Raw genomic sequence first — 18,190 nt, forward strand, 5'->3', positions numbered from 1 at the left:
TTACTTACTTACTTACTTACTTACTTACTTACTTAGGCAATCCCTCGTAGTTCGAGGATGATTGTCTTCCACCTTGGGGGGGTGTCCGTAGATGGCTGAAGAGACCTATTCTTGATCCGCATGTTCTCCCGCAGTGAGGACATCGGTTTCCAGGTGGAAGGCGGTCCCGGTCAGGGTTGCCTTGACGCTCCTTCCTCTTGGCACATTTCTCCCTTAAGCCCTCCATTTGTGCCTCTTCGAACTCCGCAGCACTGCTGGTCACAGCTGACCTCCAATTAGAGTGCTCAAGTGCCAAGGCTTCCCAGTTGTCAGTGTCTATGCACCTCTCTATATACAGATGTTATCTATGGGATGGGACTTCCTTTATGTCAGGAGTTCTCAAACTTTTTCACCCGCAGAGCCCTTTTGATGCCCCAAGAAATAATTATACATTATATATTACTTTGTATAGGATGTATATATATCAGGCATGGGCAAACTTTTTGAACAACATAAATTTAACAGTATTTCTATGGAAGACCACAGGGGCTACCCAGTCCAACTCCCTTCTGTCATGCAGGAAAAGCACAACCAAAGCACCCCCCAAGCAGTAGGAGGGAAATAGGGTTTTGGAAGTAAGTGATAAAGTATTTGGAAAGTGAGGGAAGCAGGGGAAAGGCTTTTGGCATCAAGGGAAGCAAGGGAAAAGGCTTTTGGTAGAAGGCGGACGAGGAAAAAAAAATTGGTGAAAGAGACGGGTTGAAAGGGCTTTTAGTAGGAAGGGGGAAGGGGGGAGCAGGAAAGATGGGGGAAAACTTAAGGGGTGGAGGGAGAAGGAGGGAACTGCAGAGCTCCTCAGTATGATTTGCGGAGCACACTTTGAGAACCACTGCTCTATGTCTACCAGCAGGACAAATAGATTGTGGGAGAACTTGAAAGATTGCCATCCCAGTTGTGGCAATCCCTCATTGGGTGAACAGTTTGGCACCAACTTTGGGATAATTTTGGTGGCAAGTCTAACTTTGGTTTTTTTGAAAGCTTTAGGACCTACCTAATTTTATCCAGGCTACACATTTTTATAGTTGTACTACAGGTTGAGTATTTTGGATATGCAATCTGTATTCAAAATTGTGTTTTTATCCATTTTAATTGTGTTGTTCCCCACCTCGAGGCAAACAACAACAACGATAATAACAATAATAATATTTTGAAATTGATAAACCACTGAATATGTTTTTAAACTTTCAAAACTACAGTCTGAATACTCCTTATCCAAAATGCTTGGGACCAGAAATGTTCTAGATTTTGGATTATTCATGGATTTTGTTTTTCCATACATATATGTGTGTATATAATGAAATGTAGTATAAACACGAAATTTATGCCCCATGTACACTCATAGCCTGAAGTTAATTTGATAACACAATATTGTTAATACTTTTGTGCACAAAGCAAGGTTTTTGTACATTTAACCACCAGAAAGCAAAGGTGTCATGATCTCAGCTATCCATGTGGATAATTTTGATTTCTGGAGTATTTTGGATTTTGAAATTATGGATGACTGCTCAACCTAAATTGTGATCATTTCTCGTTTTCATACTGTGGGTGAAGGCCACAAAGGGGTTCTAGAGACAGAAGGGTAGTCCATTTTATGGGGGCAGAGGGTGGGTTGAAGGAGGAAAAAAATATTTCCTCCTGTTTCCTGTTATTCGCCCCAACCATGTCCCTGTTGTGGAAGGGGAATACCCAGTGAAAACGGGGGGGGGGGGGGGGATAATAATAATAAACTTTATTTATATCCCACCACCATCTCCCTGAAGGAACTCCAGCCTACAAAGGTACTCCAGGGTGTAGCATATAATATAAAATGGTACATGAGTATAAAACTATCACATAAAATTATAAAATTAAACCACTATCAACACATATAACATACAATCAAAATATCACAATTTTAAAAACCCAGAAGATCTGTAGGCACTGGCAGACTTAACTGCCATCAATTCAACTAGGGTTTTCCTCCTTCCTCCCCATAAAATGAAGTAGCCTTTTCCCTCTAGCGCCACCTTGTGGCCTCCACCCTGATAATGAAATAGTAAAAAAGGTAAAGGTTTCCCCTGACATTAAGTCCAGTCATGTCTGACTCTGCGGTGTGGTGCTCATCTCCATTTCTAAGCCAAAGAGCCGGCGTTGTCCGTAGACACCTCCAAGGTCATGTGGCCAGCATGACTGCATGGAGCGCCGTTACCTTCCCGCCGGAGCGGTACCTATTGATCTACTCACATTTGCATGTTTTTGAACTGCTAGGTTGGCAGGAGTTGGAACTAACAGCGGGCGCTCAAGCCGCTCCTGGGATTTGAACCTGGGACCTTTCGATCTGTAAGTTAGCTTTTACTTTTTACTCTAAGCCCTTTGAATATAGAGTGAGATACAAACCAATTTTAATGAATACATAAATAATAAAGCAAATGAGTTGCCTTTCCATTCATTCCAGGATAGGATGAGCATGAATGAAGGTCACAAATAAATCAGCCAGGATGCATACCATAGATGTGGGCGAAACGTCAGGAAAGAATGCTTCTGGAACATGGCCATACAGCCCGGTAAACTCACAGCAGCAACCCAGTGATTCTGGCCATGAAAGCCTTGGACAACACAGTTCCTAACAGCCTCAGGGCTCAAGTGGCTGATAGGAGAAAGAAAGGGGTCTCAGGCTTGTTGGATGTTTTCCGGGCTGTATGGCCATGTTCTAGAAGTACACGGCCATACAGCCTGGAAAACATACAACAACCCTGTGATCCCGGCCATGAAAGCCTTCGTCAACACATGGGTCTCAGGCTGTTAGGAATGGTGGGAGCTGAAGTCCAAAACACCTGGAGAAAAGGCCCAAGTGTGCCCATGCCTGTGTAAAGTGATGCACTCCCAGGCTGTTCCTATTTGGGTAGGAAAGAATTGCAGCAGGACAGGCTTGTCATTGCCACACCTGTTGGAAGTCCCTCTTCTGCACAGTCAGAAGAGGAGGAAAGGAAGAAGAAGGGCGCTTCTTCCTTTCCTATTCCCCCCCCTCCTCCTCCTCCTCCTCCTCCTTCCACGCCGCGCCTCTCAGTCAGCCAGTCAGTCAATTAGTTACTTCTGCTGCTGCGGGGCTTCTTCCTCTCTCGGCCGAAACTGCATGGAAAGAGAGAGAGGGGGAGAGAGAGAGAGAGAGCCTCCTTCTGCGGACTTTCCCAGTTGCCCTGGAGAGCCCGGATCCCGCCCCTTTCCTTCGCCCCGTTCTCTTGCGCGCTTGCTGCCAAACTCTCCTCTTCGGGGCCGGGAGCGGGACTGGGAAGTGCGCCTTCTCTCAACTGGGGGTCCGGAGGCGTCATGTGACCAGAGACCCCCCTGCATTATGAGGGAGAGGGAAAGTGGGCAGCATCCCACCCGGCGCCAGGTGCTGCGACTCCTCTCCTGCCTCTTCCTGCTCTGGACCAAAGAGAGCGCCGCCCTGGCCGACTTCGCAGGTGAGGAGACCGAGCCCCGGGGTCTGAACCAAGCGGAAGAGGCGCCCGCCCACTCCCACTCCCACTCCCTCGCCTCTGTCTTGGTCACACCTCACCTGGAATCCCCAGCCCCGCTCTGGGCACTTCAGGGATAGTGACCAGATGGATTGTGTCCAGAGAAAGCGACCAAAACTATCAAGCTCCATGAGGGACAGCTTCGGGAGCTGGGCATGTTTACCTTGGAGAGGATAAAACGGCTGAGGACCCTTCCACACAGCCCTATATCCCAGAATATCAAGGCAGAAAGTTACACATTGTTTGAGCGTGGACTCAGATAACAGTTCAAAGCAGATATTGTGGGATTTTCTGCCTTGATATTCTGGGATATCAGGCTGTGTGGAAGGGCCCAGAAATAAATGATAGCCATGTTTAAATATCTGAAAGGATGTGTTGTTGAAGGCTTTCATGGCCGGAATCACTGAGTTGCTGTGAGTTTTCTGGGCTGTGTGGCCATGTTCCACAAGATTATCTCCTGACATTTCACCCACATCTGTAGCAGGCATCCTCAGAGGTTGTGAGGTCTGTTGGAAACTAGGCAAGTGGGATTTATATATATGTGGAATGTCCAGAATGGGAGAAAGAACTCTCATCTGTTGGAGACAAGTACATGTTGCAATTAATCACCTTGATTAGCCTTTAATGGTCTTGTAGATTCAAAGCCTGGCTGTTTCCTGCCTGAGGGAATCCTTTGTTGGGAGGTCTTAGCTGGTCTTGATTGTTTCATGCCTGGAATTCCCCTGTCTTCTGAGTTTCGTTCTTTATTTGCTGTCCTGATTTTAGAGTTTTTAATACTGGTAGCCAGATTTTGTTCATTTTCATAGTTTCCTTCTTTCTTTTGAAATTGTCCACATGCTTGTGGATTTCAATTAAAAAAACAGATATGTAAACTCAACATGCTTAATTTACAACAGACCTCACAACCTCAGAGGATGCCTGCCATAGATGTGGGCGAAACATCAAGAGATAATGCTTCTAGAACATGGCCATACAGCCTAGAAAACTCCCATCTGAAAGGATGTCACATAGAGGAGTGGGCAAGCATCTTTTCTGCTGCTGGGGAGACTAGCCCCCCTTCTGCACTGCCATATAAAATCCACATTTTCTGATCTGAACTGGATTATATGGCAGTGTACACTAAGACAACCCAGTTCAAATGAGAGAATGTGGATTTTCTGCTTTGATAACCTGTGTAGAAGGGGCCTAGGAAACAGAGCAAGCTGCAGGAAAAAAGATTCCACTTAAACATTAGGACGAACTTCCTGACAGTTGTTCAGGCAGTGGAATATGCTGCCTCAGAGCACTGTGGAGTCTCCTTCTCTGAAGGTTTTAAAGCAGAGGAAGGATGGCCATTCATCAGGAATGCTTTGATTGTGTGTTCCTCCATGGCAGAATGCGGTAGAACTAGATGGCCCTTGGGGTCTCTTCCAACTCTAGGGTTACATGATTTTAAGGCCCCTTCCACACAGCTGAATAAAATCCCACATCTGATTTGGACTGGAATATATGGCAGTGTGAACTCAGATAACCCAGTTCAACGCAGATATTGTGGGATTTTCTGCCTTGATATTCTGGGTTATATGATTGTGTGGAAGGGCCCTGAATCTAACAGGAGGTGGGTGAATCACCTAGCCAGCAAGAAAGTGTATTTGGGAGTGTGATGCTGTCAGCAGTGGGGTTGCACATGTGAAGAGACACTCTGTTGAAGTACAGCAACATCTTCCAAGGCTGCAGCTACACTAGAGAATTAATGCAGTTTGCCACTACTTGAACTGCCATGGCTTAATGCTATGGAAATCTGTGAGTCTTATTTTTACAAAGTTTAGAGCCTTTTTTGCCAAAGTGCTGGTGCCTGAATGAAGTGTTTTTAAGTATTTTTATAGTTCCTAATGTCTGTATAAGATTTAACTATTTATTTGTAATTGTTCTATGTTGAGTTCTATTTTAGTATTTCTCTGTTGTGGGTTTTTAATTGTCAATAGTATTGTTTTTAGTGTTGTTACTTGCTTTAAGTCTCCTTTGAAAGAGGAAAATGAGATGATAATGACAATGATGACGATACTCTATGACAGTTAAAGTATTCCAACTGCATCCATTCTACAGTGTGAGTGTTCCCCAAATTTTTCATCTCCCAATCCCAACAGGAAAGCTCAGTGGACTACTATTTACTCCAAGAAGAAATCTTGTTCGAAAAAATTTCCATATGGTTCCAGGAAAAGGGAAACAATAATCCTAATACATGTAGTATGAGACCGGTGTATTTTGCAATGGTTTTATCTCATGGTGAATTTACACTGTTTAATTGATACCATTTGAACTGTCATGACTCAATGTTATGAGAACATGGGAGTTGTAGTTTTACATGGTCCTTAACTTTCCCTGCCCAACAGTGCTGGTGCCTCTCCAGATTCCATAGCATTGGGTCATAATAAAGGGGTATCAGACTACATCAATTTGATCATTAGATGAACTACTAACAAACACACTCCGTCTGTTGGTAGTTCATCATATGATTAGATAGCTAGATTCTAACCTTTTTCCATCTGTCCCTTTTATCTCATAAAAGCACACATATCCCAGATATATAGGACTAGTTGGAGTATGAATTGGATCCTAGAACTATCAGATGTTGTACCCCCTAAAATAGATTGTGTGTTGGCTAGAACTATTATACTTCCTCCTTAGAAGTCAAAGATCACAAAAAGATTCCCACTGGATCAGACCAAAGACTTTGCTGGTTCAGCATTCAGTGCCTACAGTGGCCAACCAATGGCCTGTGGGAAGGCCACACTAAATGGTCTCTTTTGTTGTTGTTGTTAACTGCCATCAAGGCAACTTTGACTTATGGGGACCCTATGAATGGGAGACCTCCAAGTCACCCTGTCATTAATAGCCCTGCTCAGGTCTTATAGATTCAGGCCATGGCTTTCCTGACTGAGTCTATCCATCTGGAATGCAGTCTTCTCCTTTTCTTGCTACTTTCCATTTTATCAAGAATTCTTTTTTTCTAGTGAGTCATAGCCACAGCTAAATCCCAGTGGAACTGGGACAAAAGGGAACTTCCAGATGAGGGGTGAACCAAACCTCTTTTCATTTTATGATCTATTGTATGGACATCATTGGTAGGTTCATTCAGAGCCTTGGTGGCACAATGGGTTAAACCCTTCTGCCGGCTGAACTGTTGACCTAAAGGTTGGGTTGCTGACCTGAAGGTTGCCGGATCAAATCCGTGAGACGGGGTGAACTCCTGTCTGTCAGCTCTAGCTTGCGGTGACATGAGAGAAGTCTCTCAGCAGGATGGTAACACATCCAGGCATCCCCTGGGCAACATCTGGTAACACATCTATGGTAACACATAGGCTGGGCGGTGGCGCAAGCTGGTTAGCAACCAGCTGCAACAAATCACTCTGACCAAGAGATCATGAGTTCGAGGCCAACCCGTGCCTTCGTCTGTCTCTGTTCTATGTTATGGCATTGAATGTTTGCCTTATATGTGTGCAATGTGATCTGCCCTGAGTCCCCTTCGGGGTGAGAAGGGCGGAATATAAATACTGTAAATAAACAAATAAATAAACATCTCTGTAGATGGCCAATTCTCTCACACTAGAAGTGACTTGTAATATGTTCTCACATCACTTCTGACATGATAAAAAATGGTAGATTTCATGCCAAGAAGTGCAAGTAAATTCACTTTTAATTCTAAGCTGTAGAACAATTGCCCACTAGGTGCATATACACCGTAGAATGAATGCAGGTTGACACCACTATAATTGCCATGGATCAGTGCTATGGAATCTTAGGATTTGTAGTTTGGTGAGGCACTAGCACTGTTTCCCAGAGAATAATAATAATAATAATAATAATAATAATAATAATAATAATAATAATAAACCCCCCCGCAGGTGCCACCTTGACGTGGTGGTGGGGGCTTAACTGCTCCAATGATGACTGAGGGCTGTGCTGGCGGTAGTGTAACTACCGGTAGGTCCAACCAAGCCAGAGAGGCCTCAGCTGAGGAGCAGAACTAAGAGCACCTAACCCATTAGCATTATGGAGAAACAAACCCAAACGAAGTCTATACTGGCTCGGTCGTCGCCCAGGATAAAAAGGACCGCGGTGGATGCTGCTGATTCTGGACATCCATTGACAAGTGGGCTACGGAATCATCAAACCCCAAATGAACAGTCACAGAAGCGGCAGAAATACACAATGCCAGAAAACCGCACAATTATGAAATGCTACTACAAATCTGAACCTCAAAGGCGTGGCTACCAAAAAAGGATGCATCAACTGTGGAAACAAGAGTACCCTGACTCACAGATAACAGAACCCCGACTGGCTGACCAACGAAGATTCATAATCAGAAACAAAGTGTTCAGTGAAGTTGAACTTGAAGAAATCCAGAAAATTTGCAAAGTAAATTACCATCAGACCACAGCACAGACAGCAGCAGAGACTCCAGCAACACTTGGAATGGTGGAACAGATTGAACCAGAAGAAAGTGTGGAGCTTTTGCAAGAATTTCATGAACCAGCACTTGAAACATCTGCTGAACCACCAGGAACCTTGACAGCAAGACAACAAGAGCTCAAGGATAAGATCATGGCTCATGCTGCAGCAAATGCAATAAGAAAGAGGCTCCCAACTCTAAAAACAGTGCCCAAGAGACACCTGGCGCCTCTCATGAAAGATGTGAATGCAGTACTCTCCACTGTCCAAATAACATCAATTGAACAAACAAACCAGTATGCCTACAGTGCAGCAGTGATAGTAACAGAAGAGCTTGGGCTCCTACAACCAAGGCAGCCCCAAAGAAAATCGACTGGAAAACCAAAGTGGAAGGTCAGGCTAGAGTTGAAAATCAAAAAGCTTAGATCAGATGCAAGTAACCTGAAAAATATGAAAGAGAAGAAACTGAAGAATGACAAAATCAAGCAATACCTGATCCGAAAGTACTGGCTGAACACCAGAAAAATTGAAGAAGCTTTGGAAATTGTGAAAGAACAAATTACAGCAACAGCCAGAAAAATTGAAAGGTATGAAGCCAGAATCATCCAGTACAGACAAAATCAACTGTTTCAATCAGACCAAAGACATCAGAGCCAAAAAACAGACACAGTAACCATAAAGCCAGAGAAAACTGCAATAACGAAGTTCTGGAAAGAGCTTTGGGAAAACAATAAGAACTACAACAAAAACGCTAGGTAGATAAAGGAGTTTGAAGGAAAATTCTCACAGAACAAAATGGAACTGATGGAAATAACAACTGAAATGATCAGCAAACGAGTGCAAAAAGTCAAGAACTGGACATCGCCTGGTAGTGATCAACTCCATGGATTTTGGCTCAAACATCTGATTAGTTTACATGGAAAAATGGCCCAACAATTCAATGAGATGCTGCAGAAAGGAAGTATCAGTGAATGGCTAACAACTGGAAGAACATACCTGATACAAAAGGATCCAGCAAAAGGAGCAGCACCAGGAAACTACAGGCCAATAACGTGTCTGCCCACTATGTTTAAACTACTGACTGGCATCATAGCTGACAGAATTCAAGACTATCTTGAAGAAAAAAACATCTTGCCAGATGAACAGAAAGGCAACAAACGGAAAAGCAGGGGCACAAAAGACCAGTTATTGATTGACAAAATGATTCTGGAGAACTGTAAGAGCCGAAAAGCTAATCTTCACATGACGTGGATTGACTACAAAAAGGCCTTTGACTCACTCCCACACAGCTGGATCATCAAGTGCCTGGACGCCATCGGGATTAGTAAAAACGTTGGCACCTTCATTGAAAACATGATGGAGCACTGGAAAATGAAAATGTTGGAAATGAAAGTTATGGACTTGTCAACATCAGGAGAGGAATTTTCCAGGGAGACTCATTGTCCCCTCTGCTTTTCATTATTGCCATGATCCCTCTGTCAACAATCTTACAAAAAACAAATCTCAGCTACCAAACATCTAAGAATTCTCACAAAATTTCACATTTGATGTACATGGATGACCTGAAGCTATATGGGAAAACGGAAACTGAAATCCAATCTCTGACCAACACTGTCCGAATTTTTAGCACTGATATCAACATGGAGTTTGGTTTGGACAAATGTTCGACAGTGGCATTGAAGAAGGGAAAAATAATTGAAAGTGAGGGCATCAATATGCCCAATGGCCAAACAATAAGGTGTCACCAGCCAGAGGCCTATAAATATCTGGGCATATTACAGCTGGACAACATCAAGCATGAACATGTGAAAACTGTGGTCAGTAAAGAATACACACAAAGGGTCAGAAAAATTCTCAAAAGCAAGCTCAATGGAGGCAACACCATCAAGGCCATAAACACCTGGGCCATACCTGTCATAAGATATACTGCTGGCATTATAAACTGGACACAGATGGAACTGGACAATTTGGACAGAAAAACAAGAAAACTCATGACCATTCATCATTCACTGCACCCTCGCAGTGATGTTGACCGGCTGTATCTGCCTAGAAGATCAGGGGGCAGAGGACTCTTGCAAGTAAAACAAGCAAAGAAGAAGAACATGCCCTGGCAGAATATGTAAAACAAAGTGAAGAACCTGCTTTGATTGAAGTCAAAAATCAGAAACTCCTCAAAGCACAGCAGACAAAAAACCAGTACAAGAAAACCGCACTACAAACTAGAGCTGACAGCTGGCACAACAAAACACTGCATGGAAAGTTCCTTGACAAAATTGAAAGAAAAGCTGATAAAGAGAAGACCTGGCTCTGGCTCACGAATGGGACCCTGAAGAAGGAGACAGAAGGCCTGATCCTTGCAGCCCAGGAGCAAGCCATCAGAACAAATGCAATCAAGGCCAAGATCGAAAAATCAGCTGATGACCCAAAGTGCAGACTGTGCAAGGAAACCGATGAAACCATTGATCATATCCTCAGCTGCTGTAAGAAAATTGCACAGACAGACTACAAACAGAGGCACAACTATGTGGCCCAAATGATTCATTGGAACCTATGCCTCAACTATCACCTCCCTGCAGTTAAGAACTGGTGGGATCACAAACCTGCAAAGGTTGTGGAAAATGAACACGCAAAGATACTGTGGGACTTCCGAATCCAGACTGACAAAGTTCTGGAACACAACACACCAGACATCACAGTTGTGGAAAAGAACAAGGTTTGGATCATTGATGTTGCCATCCCAGGTGACAGTCGCATTGATTGAAGTCAAAAATCAGAAACTCCTCAAAGCACAGCAGACAAAAAACCAGTACAAGAAAACCGCACTACAAACTAGAGCTGACAGCTGGCACAACAAAACACTGCATGGAAAGTTCCTTGACAAAATTGAAAGAAAAGCTGATAAAGAGAAGACCTGGCTCTGGCTCACGAATGGGACCCTGAAGAAGGAGACAGAAGGCCTGATCCTTGCAGCCCAGGAGCAAGCCATCAGAACAAATGCAATCAAGGCCAAGATCGAAAAATCAGCTGATGACCCAAAGTGCAGACTGTGCAAGGAAACCGATGAAACCATTGATCATATCCTCAGCTGCTGTAAGAAAATTGCACAGACAGACTACAAACAGAGGCACAACTATGTGGCCCAAATGATTCATTGGAACCTATGCCTCAACTATCACCTCCCTGCAGTTAAGAACTGGTGGGATCACAAACCTGCAAAGGTTGTGGAAAATGAACACGCAAAGATACTGTGGGACTTCCGAATCCAGACTGACAAAGTTCTGGAACACAACACACCAGACATCACAGTTGTGGAAAAGAACAAGGTTTGGATCATTGATGTTGCCATCCCAGGTGACAGTCGCATTGATTGAAGTCAAAAATCAGAAACTCCTCAAAGCACAGCAGACAAAAAACCAGTACAAGAAAACCGCACTACAAACTAGAGCTGACAGCTGGCACAACAAAACACTGCATGGAAAGTTCCTTGACAAAATTGAAAGAAAAGCTGATAAAGAGAAGACCTGGCTCTGGCTCACGAATGGGACCCTGAAGAAGGAGACAGAAGGCCTGATCCTTGCAGCCCAGGAGCAAGCCATCAGAACAAATGCAATCAAGGCCAAGATCGAAAAATCAGCTGATGACCCAAAGTGCAGACTGTGCAAGGAAACCGATGAAACCATTGATCATATCCTCAGCTGCTGTAAGAAAATTGCACAGACAGACTACAAACAGAGGCACAACTATGTGGCCCAAATGATTCATTGGAACCTATGCCTCAAGTATCACCTCCCTGCAGTTAAGAACTGGTGGGATCACAAACCTGCAAAGGTTGTGGAAAATGAACACGCAAAGATACTGTGGGACTTCCGAATCCAGACTGACAAAGTTCTGGAACACAACACACCAGACATCACAGTTGTGGAAAAGAACAAGGTTTGGATCATTGATGTTGCCATCCCAGGTGACAGTCGCATTGAAGAAAAACAACAAGAAAAACTCAGCCGCTATCAGGACCTCAAGATTGAACTTCAAAGACTCTGGCAGAAACCAGTGCAGGTGGTCCCAGTGGTGATGGGCACACTGGGTGCCGTGCCAAAAGATCTCAGCCGGCATTTGGAAACAATAGACATTGACAAAATTACGATCTGCCAACTGCAAAAGGCCACCTTACTGGGATCTGCACGCATCATCCGAAAATACATCACACAGTCCTAGACACTTGGGAAGTGTTCGACTTGTGATTTTGTGAAACGAAATCCAGCATATCTATCTTGTTTGCTGTGTCATACAACGTCATTGTGTCAATAATAATAATTATTATTTATTTATTTTTAACCCGCTCCCTCTCCACAAGGGGACTCAGGGTGGTTTCCAAAGTTAAAAAATGGCAAACATTCAATGCCAATACAAAACATAATAGACAATTTACAGACCATCTTTATCTTGTGAAACTATAACTCTCATAATTCCATAGCATTGAGGTGCAGCAGTTAAAGTGGTGTCAAGCTGCATTCATTCTACATGAATGTAGATGTACCCACACTGATACTGTTTCTTAAGCTGTTTATCAGCAGAGCCCTTATCAACCCTGGAAGCATCCTCTCTGGTACTGTAGAGAGCTGATCAACCAACATGGATGCACTGAATGGACACATTTTGAGTCTCTAGATGTGGAGCAGCTGCTTGTTTAGGCGTGTAAGCTTGCAAGGCTTTAGTTAAGCAGGGGTGGAGAGGAAGGAAGACAGGCAGAATTAAGTTACTATAAGTGGGTGCAGGTTCACGGCCAGACCATACTATCTCAGAAAGGAAAGCAAATGTGGCATGTAAGAGTTAGCACATTTTCTTACAAGAGATGCATTCATTGTGTCCAAAAGGAAATGGGCTTAGGACTGGAAAATTGTCTTAAAACATGAAGGCACATACCTAAGATAGTCTAGTGTAAATGACTTGCCCCTTATTGTTCTCCAATCATCACTACCAGGGTAATCAGAAGCTTTAGCAAAACCCATTCATCGAGGTATATTGCTCATTTGTGATAGGTGAGGAATTTAATCAGTGGTTTAAATATAAAGCGAAGAGGGAAGTGTTTCTGAGTTCATTTAGAATAAAGGTCCACCATGCTAGTGGATTTGTGCATGTGTCTATTGCAGTGGTTCTCAACCTGTGGGTCCCCAGATGTTTTGGCCTTCAACTCCCAGAAATCCTATCAGCTGGTAAGCTGGCTGGGATTTCTGGGAGCTGTAGGCCAAAACACCTGGGGACCCACAGGTTGAGAACTACTGGTCTAATGACTTAGGGTATAGCACGAGAGCATGTGTTCATTCAATAATTGTGGTCTCCAGCCAGTCTATCCTCCCTCATAACTGGCCAGATTCACAGGTATATCACAGGGACTGGATTCCAACAACATAGGAACATAAAGCCCATATTTTATCAAATTAAAGGTCTATCTAAACTAAAGGTCTAAAGAACAGCATACTTTCCACATGGATGTAAATCAACTGTCTGTGGAAAGCAGAGCATGTATATACTGGTAATAATGAATTCCTACTGCAACTGTTTCAGAGATATTTAGAGATGTGCTATCTCTTTGGAGTTCAAAGACATCACCATATTAATCTGGAATATCAAGACTAACAAAGAGAAGGAAGTTGGCATCATAAGTTTTCATAGAATAAGCCTACTTCCTCAGGTGAACATGCACAAGATCATCAGCATGGTGTTTTTTGTTCTAAATCAATGATTTCCAACCTCTAGTCCTTGTTTTGAACTTCACAAACTCCAGCTACAATGGTCAGAGATTCTGGGAGCTGAAGTTCAAAACACTTGGAAGACCAAAGTTTGGAAGACACTGTTCTAAATTAATTGAGAACAACCACTTCTCTCTTTGCTTTATATATTTAAACAACTGAAATAAATCACACCTGAGGATCCTGCTATCAACTCCGACCTGCTATCAACTCCATTTTCTCAATCTCTGGTTCCATCTACACTGACTATTTAATGAAATTTTAAATTGGTATTGAAGAACATAGTTTCTCTGTGCAGATGATTACAGAGGAACTCCTGGAACCAGTTTGAGGCCCAGACAGTGATTACACAAAGCACTGATGAACATTAAGGGCTTTCTTTCACATGCTTTTGTGAGAGTTTTGTTCTTTGGCTGCAGTAGTTTGAAGCTGCATTAAATGGTCAATGTAGATGGGGCCTCAAAAGTTTGACAAGATCGCTTTTCAAACCATTGTGGAAATAATAGAAAGCAATCTAGAGTATAACTTTAATTAGCCATATCCTCCATGGATGACCTTTTGATGCATGCCTTTGGTATTGTGCCCTTTGGGACAGTTTTCATGTGTTTGGAGCTCAAGTATTGCCTCAAAATAGTACCCAAAAAAGGGAGAGGCCTGGAGGGACTGGCAGGGGACTTCAATGCAGTTAAACTGTGTTATATGCATCTATGCTGACTTTATAATGTAGTTTCAAACTGCATTATATGGTAGTGTAGATGGAGCTTCAGCTTCAAGGGAACAAACTTCTTTAGCTGAACAGACAAAATTTCTTTTTATCAGGCAGATAGTCATGGATAACCTAACCAATTCACAGCACAATAAATTTGGTAGTCTCCCCACCTCCAGTGGATTTCCACCTACTTTGTGGAGTTGTTAATTGCTATCAAGTCAGCTTCAATTTGTGGGAAACTTATGAGTGAGAGACCTCCAAGACAGCGTCATCAGCAGCCCTGCTGAGATCCTGCAAACTCAGAGCTACAGATTCCTTGATTGAGTCTACCCTCCAATAATACAATCCTCCTTTCTTCCCTGCCTCCTACTTCATCAAGCATTGCTGTCTTTTCTAATGGGACATGACAAGTACAAAGTACAATAGCCTCAGTTTTATCACTTTCGCTTCCAGGAAGATTTCAGGCTTGATTTGCATTAGACACTTCTTTAAAAATGTTTTGAAAGTGCATGGTATCTATAGAAATCTCCCCCATCACTGCATTTCAAAAGAGCTGGGACTCTCTTCCTGTCAGCTTTTTTCACTGTCTAGCTTTTACAATTATAAAAGAGATCAGAAATATTATGGTTTTGACAATCCTAACTTTGGTGTTCTATCTTGATACTGTACTATACAATCTTATCTACTTCCTTTATGGCTGCCTTCCATGTCCTAGTCTTACTCTGTTTTTTTTTTTACAACATAGTTTCCATTCTGGTTTAAGACCAAAGTATTTAACTATTTAGTTGTCTTGATGATCCATTTTAAAATTATCTATGGTAATTTTTTGTTCAAATCTTCATCTTTGTTCAAATCTTCATCCTTTGCACTTACTTCTCTGACTTTCATCACTAGTTTTTCAAGTCTTTGCTAATTTGGTGTATCTCCTGCCTCCATTTTTCATGTCTCCTTTTTCCAATCTATTCTAGCTTTGTATATATGTTTTGAATATAAATTAAATAGATAGGGTTATGAAATGTACGTAGTTGTCAGTGACTCCTTTACCAATGGAAAACCATTCTGTTTGTCCACATTTTCTCTGTGCAGTGATCTCTTATCTTCAATATTGATTTTGCATCCAGCCAATAAAATGTCCATCTGCAATGTTGCTTGTTATTATTGTTGATGCTACTGTTAGGATGGTCTACTTGAACACTCAAGTGGTTTATTAGCAAAATAAATATTAATATCCTGTCCCTATACTTGGTGCTAAGCACATGCTTATCTCACATATTGTTGTTGCTTAGCACCAAGTTTGGGGGAAGAATATTAAATCCTTTCCTCCTTTTGTCTGGAGCTTGAAATTGGTGGAAAACCACAAGTGTCTCACCCCATCAGTATTTGCAATTATTGACAACATTGTTCTGAGCAGCTGTAGCGTTATGACTCTGTTATTCTGCTTTTTAGCAGGAGAAATTCATAGCAATTTAGGAAATGTATCAAAACTCTGGCTCATGATATGCTACATTTTAGATTGCTTTCAAAGATTTGCCTAACATGGAAGGTTCATATCATTATTCTAGGTTGTTATGCTGAGACTGACCTCAAAGTTAGAGCAATCAACAGCTTTAACAGAGTTAGCCTGTACTGGTGAGATGATACTGATCTGTTTAAGCTCTGTCAAAGTCAACAATATCCAGAGATTGAAAACACAGAAGATAAGTAATTGGGTGGTAGAGTACTAATTCACTGGAGCTGATAAATAAAGCAAAGGGTGGACTTCTGGATGAATGTAAAAACCTAATATTTAAATTGTAGAGGTGCAAGACAAGCATGAATCAACAGGAACTAACATTTTCCTCACCCCTGCATACAAACAGCTCATATAAAGAGACATGTTTATGAGCACTGTAGCCTTGAAAAGGAACACAGCTGGAATGAAGACAGATGGTCTGCAAATGAAAACAACAGGAACATGATTTAGATCTCCTAGTGTTAAAATGCATTTGTCTGTGCCTTCAAGTTGCCTGTCGACTCATGGCAGCCCTCTGGGTTTCACTGCATTGTCTTAGGCAAGGAATATTCAGAGATGGTGTTGACAGTTCCTACACCAGCTGGTATTCATTTGTCATCTCCCATCCAAGTTCTAACCAGGCTGACTCTGCTGAGCTTCCAAGATCAGATGAAAATTGGTGCCTCTAGACTACTCATAGGCAGGCTACAAATCCTTTAAGAAATAAAATGAAATAAATATATCAGGTTTCTTCCTCTGAAATAGATCCTCCTTTTAAATAGAAGAAAGCTTCTAAAGCCAGTGCTGTATTAATTGTGAATGTAATAAACTTATTTAGCTCATGTGCCAATATGCCACCAAGAGAGCCAGAACTGTTACTGGACACTCTAGTGAACAGATCAGATCATTCTAAGATCTTGAAGCCATATCAGTCCCTGTCTGGTAAGTTTGGGAAGCTCTGTGTAAATAATATGATGAAATCTGCTCCAAAACTAAAATAAAATAACTCTGAAGACTAACAAGATTTCTTTGGCATAAGCATTCATGAAACATAGCTCACTTCTTCAGATAATCTAAAAGCACTATGTTGCTGTTTATTTCCCTAGACGTTGTTATGGCTGTTCTTTATCATTTATTTAATTGTGGTTTTGAAAGCACCCTCAAGTTTAATCACTTGCCTGTTAGTATTTAATAGTATGTTTGGTATTCCCCAGCATGATGCAAGCTTACATTTGCCTGTTCGCATTAACATTTTGCAATCTGAACTAGCAATGAATCTTCAAATTTACTTGACAGAAATGAATACTGGATAAACAATTAAAACACATAATACATATGAATGTGGTTTCCATGAATACATCATCACTTTTAAAAATGCTTACATGATGTTCATGGCTTAGGTTATACTTGATGTAAAAATGTGTTACATCTATATTAAACTTAATTTTATTGCCCTGATCTAGCAAAATAATGTGAGATATTATTTCAAAATTTAGGACCATATTGCAGTATGTTGTGTTTTACCATGATTCCTTTAAAATTACAATATGTTTGCCTACCAACATTATGCCAGCATCCCAAGCAGATGTGCAGTGATCTGAAATAACTTCCTTAATTCTATTAAATTAACCTAGTCCTGTGATGAAATCTTTTCCGTACACTCATCTGATTTTGGTCCAGATAAAGCATAAATACTGCTGAAGAAACATCCCTCATTCCAAAAACCAAAACACTCTGAAATTTTACACCATGTTTCATGCAAAATTATTTTAAAAAATGATAACATTTCCTTCCATTATATGTATGAGGTGCATATGAAACATACATGAATTTCATGTTTGGACTTGGTCTCCATCTCTGAGATATCTCAAGTACGCATATTCAAATACAAAGATTCCAAAATCTTTAAAAATCCACCCCAAAATCCAAATTACTTCTGGTCCCAATAATTTCAGATAAAGGATACTCAGCTGGCATTAGATTAATTGATTATGTAATAGATCAATGGAATCTGTTTCTTAAACTCTGGTTCTGTGTTTGTAAATATGACAATAACATTTTGCCTGGTTTTCAAGCAAATTAGGAAGCATCATAATTCATCCTGAGAGTTTTGATTACTTTGTTTTACTTATTCAGTTATTTTTTCAACTTAGTGCTTTTTTCCCAATGCCTTACATTCGAGGGCTATGGCAATGCCTGTGTATTGTTTGAAAGCATATTTAGCACCATCTAATATACAGAATAGTGTTTAGCAAGGTGTAGCATAGCACCT

At 41.7% G+C, this 18,190-nt stretch overlaps 1 protein-coding gene across 4 annotated transcripts in view; it reads left to right on the top strand.

The window, feature by feature from the left end:
- Nucleotides 1-3,080: 3,080 nt before the first annotated feature.
- The window catches only part of eva1c (eva-1 homolog C), a 61,668-nt gene continuing 46,558 nt past the window's right edge, over nt 3,081-18,190 (top strand). For 2 of the 4 annotated variants that reach the window (XM_008107602.3, XM_062975052.1), the window contains exon 1: nt 3,081-3,482. In XM_008107602.3, the coding sequence (XP_008105809.1) occupies nt 3,152-3,482 (331 nt within the window). In that variant the 5' untranslated portion in view covers nt 3,081-3,151. The remainder of the gene's footprint in view (nt 3,483-18,190) is intronic. The other 2 variants (XM_008107599.3, XM_008107601.3) reach the window with 1 other exon arrangement.

The sequence above is a fragment of the Anolis carolinensis genome, chromosome 3, assembly GCF_035594765.1.
Source record: "Anolis carolinensis isolate JA03-04 chromosome 3, rAnoCar3.1.pri, whole genome shotgun sequence".
Taxonomy (NCBI): domain Eukaryota; kingdom Metazoa; phylum Chordata; class Lepidosauria; order Squamata; family Dactyloidae; genus Anolis; species Anolis carolinensis.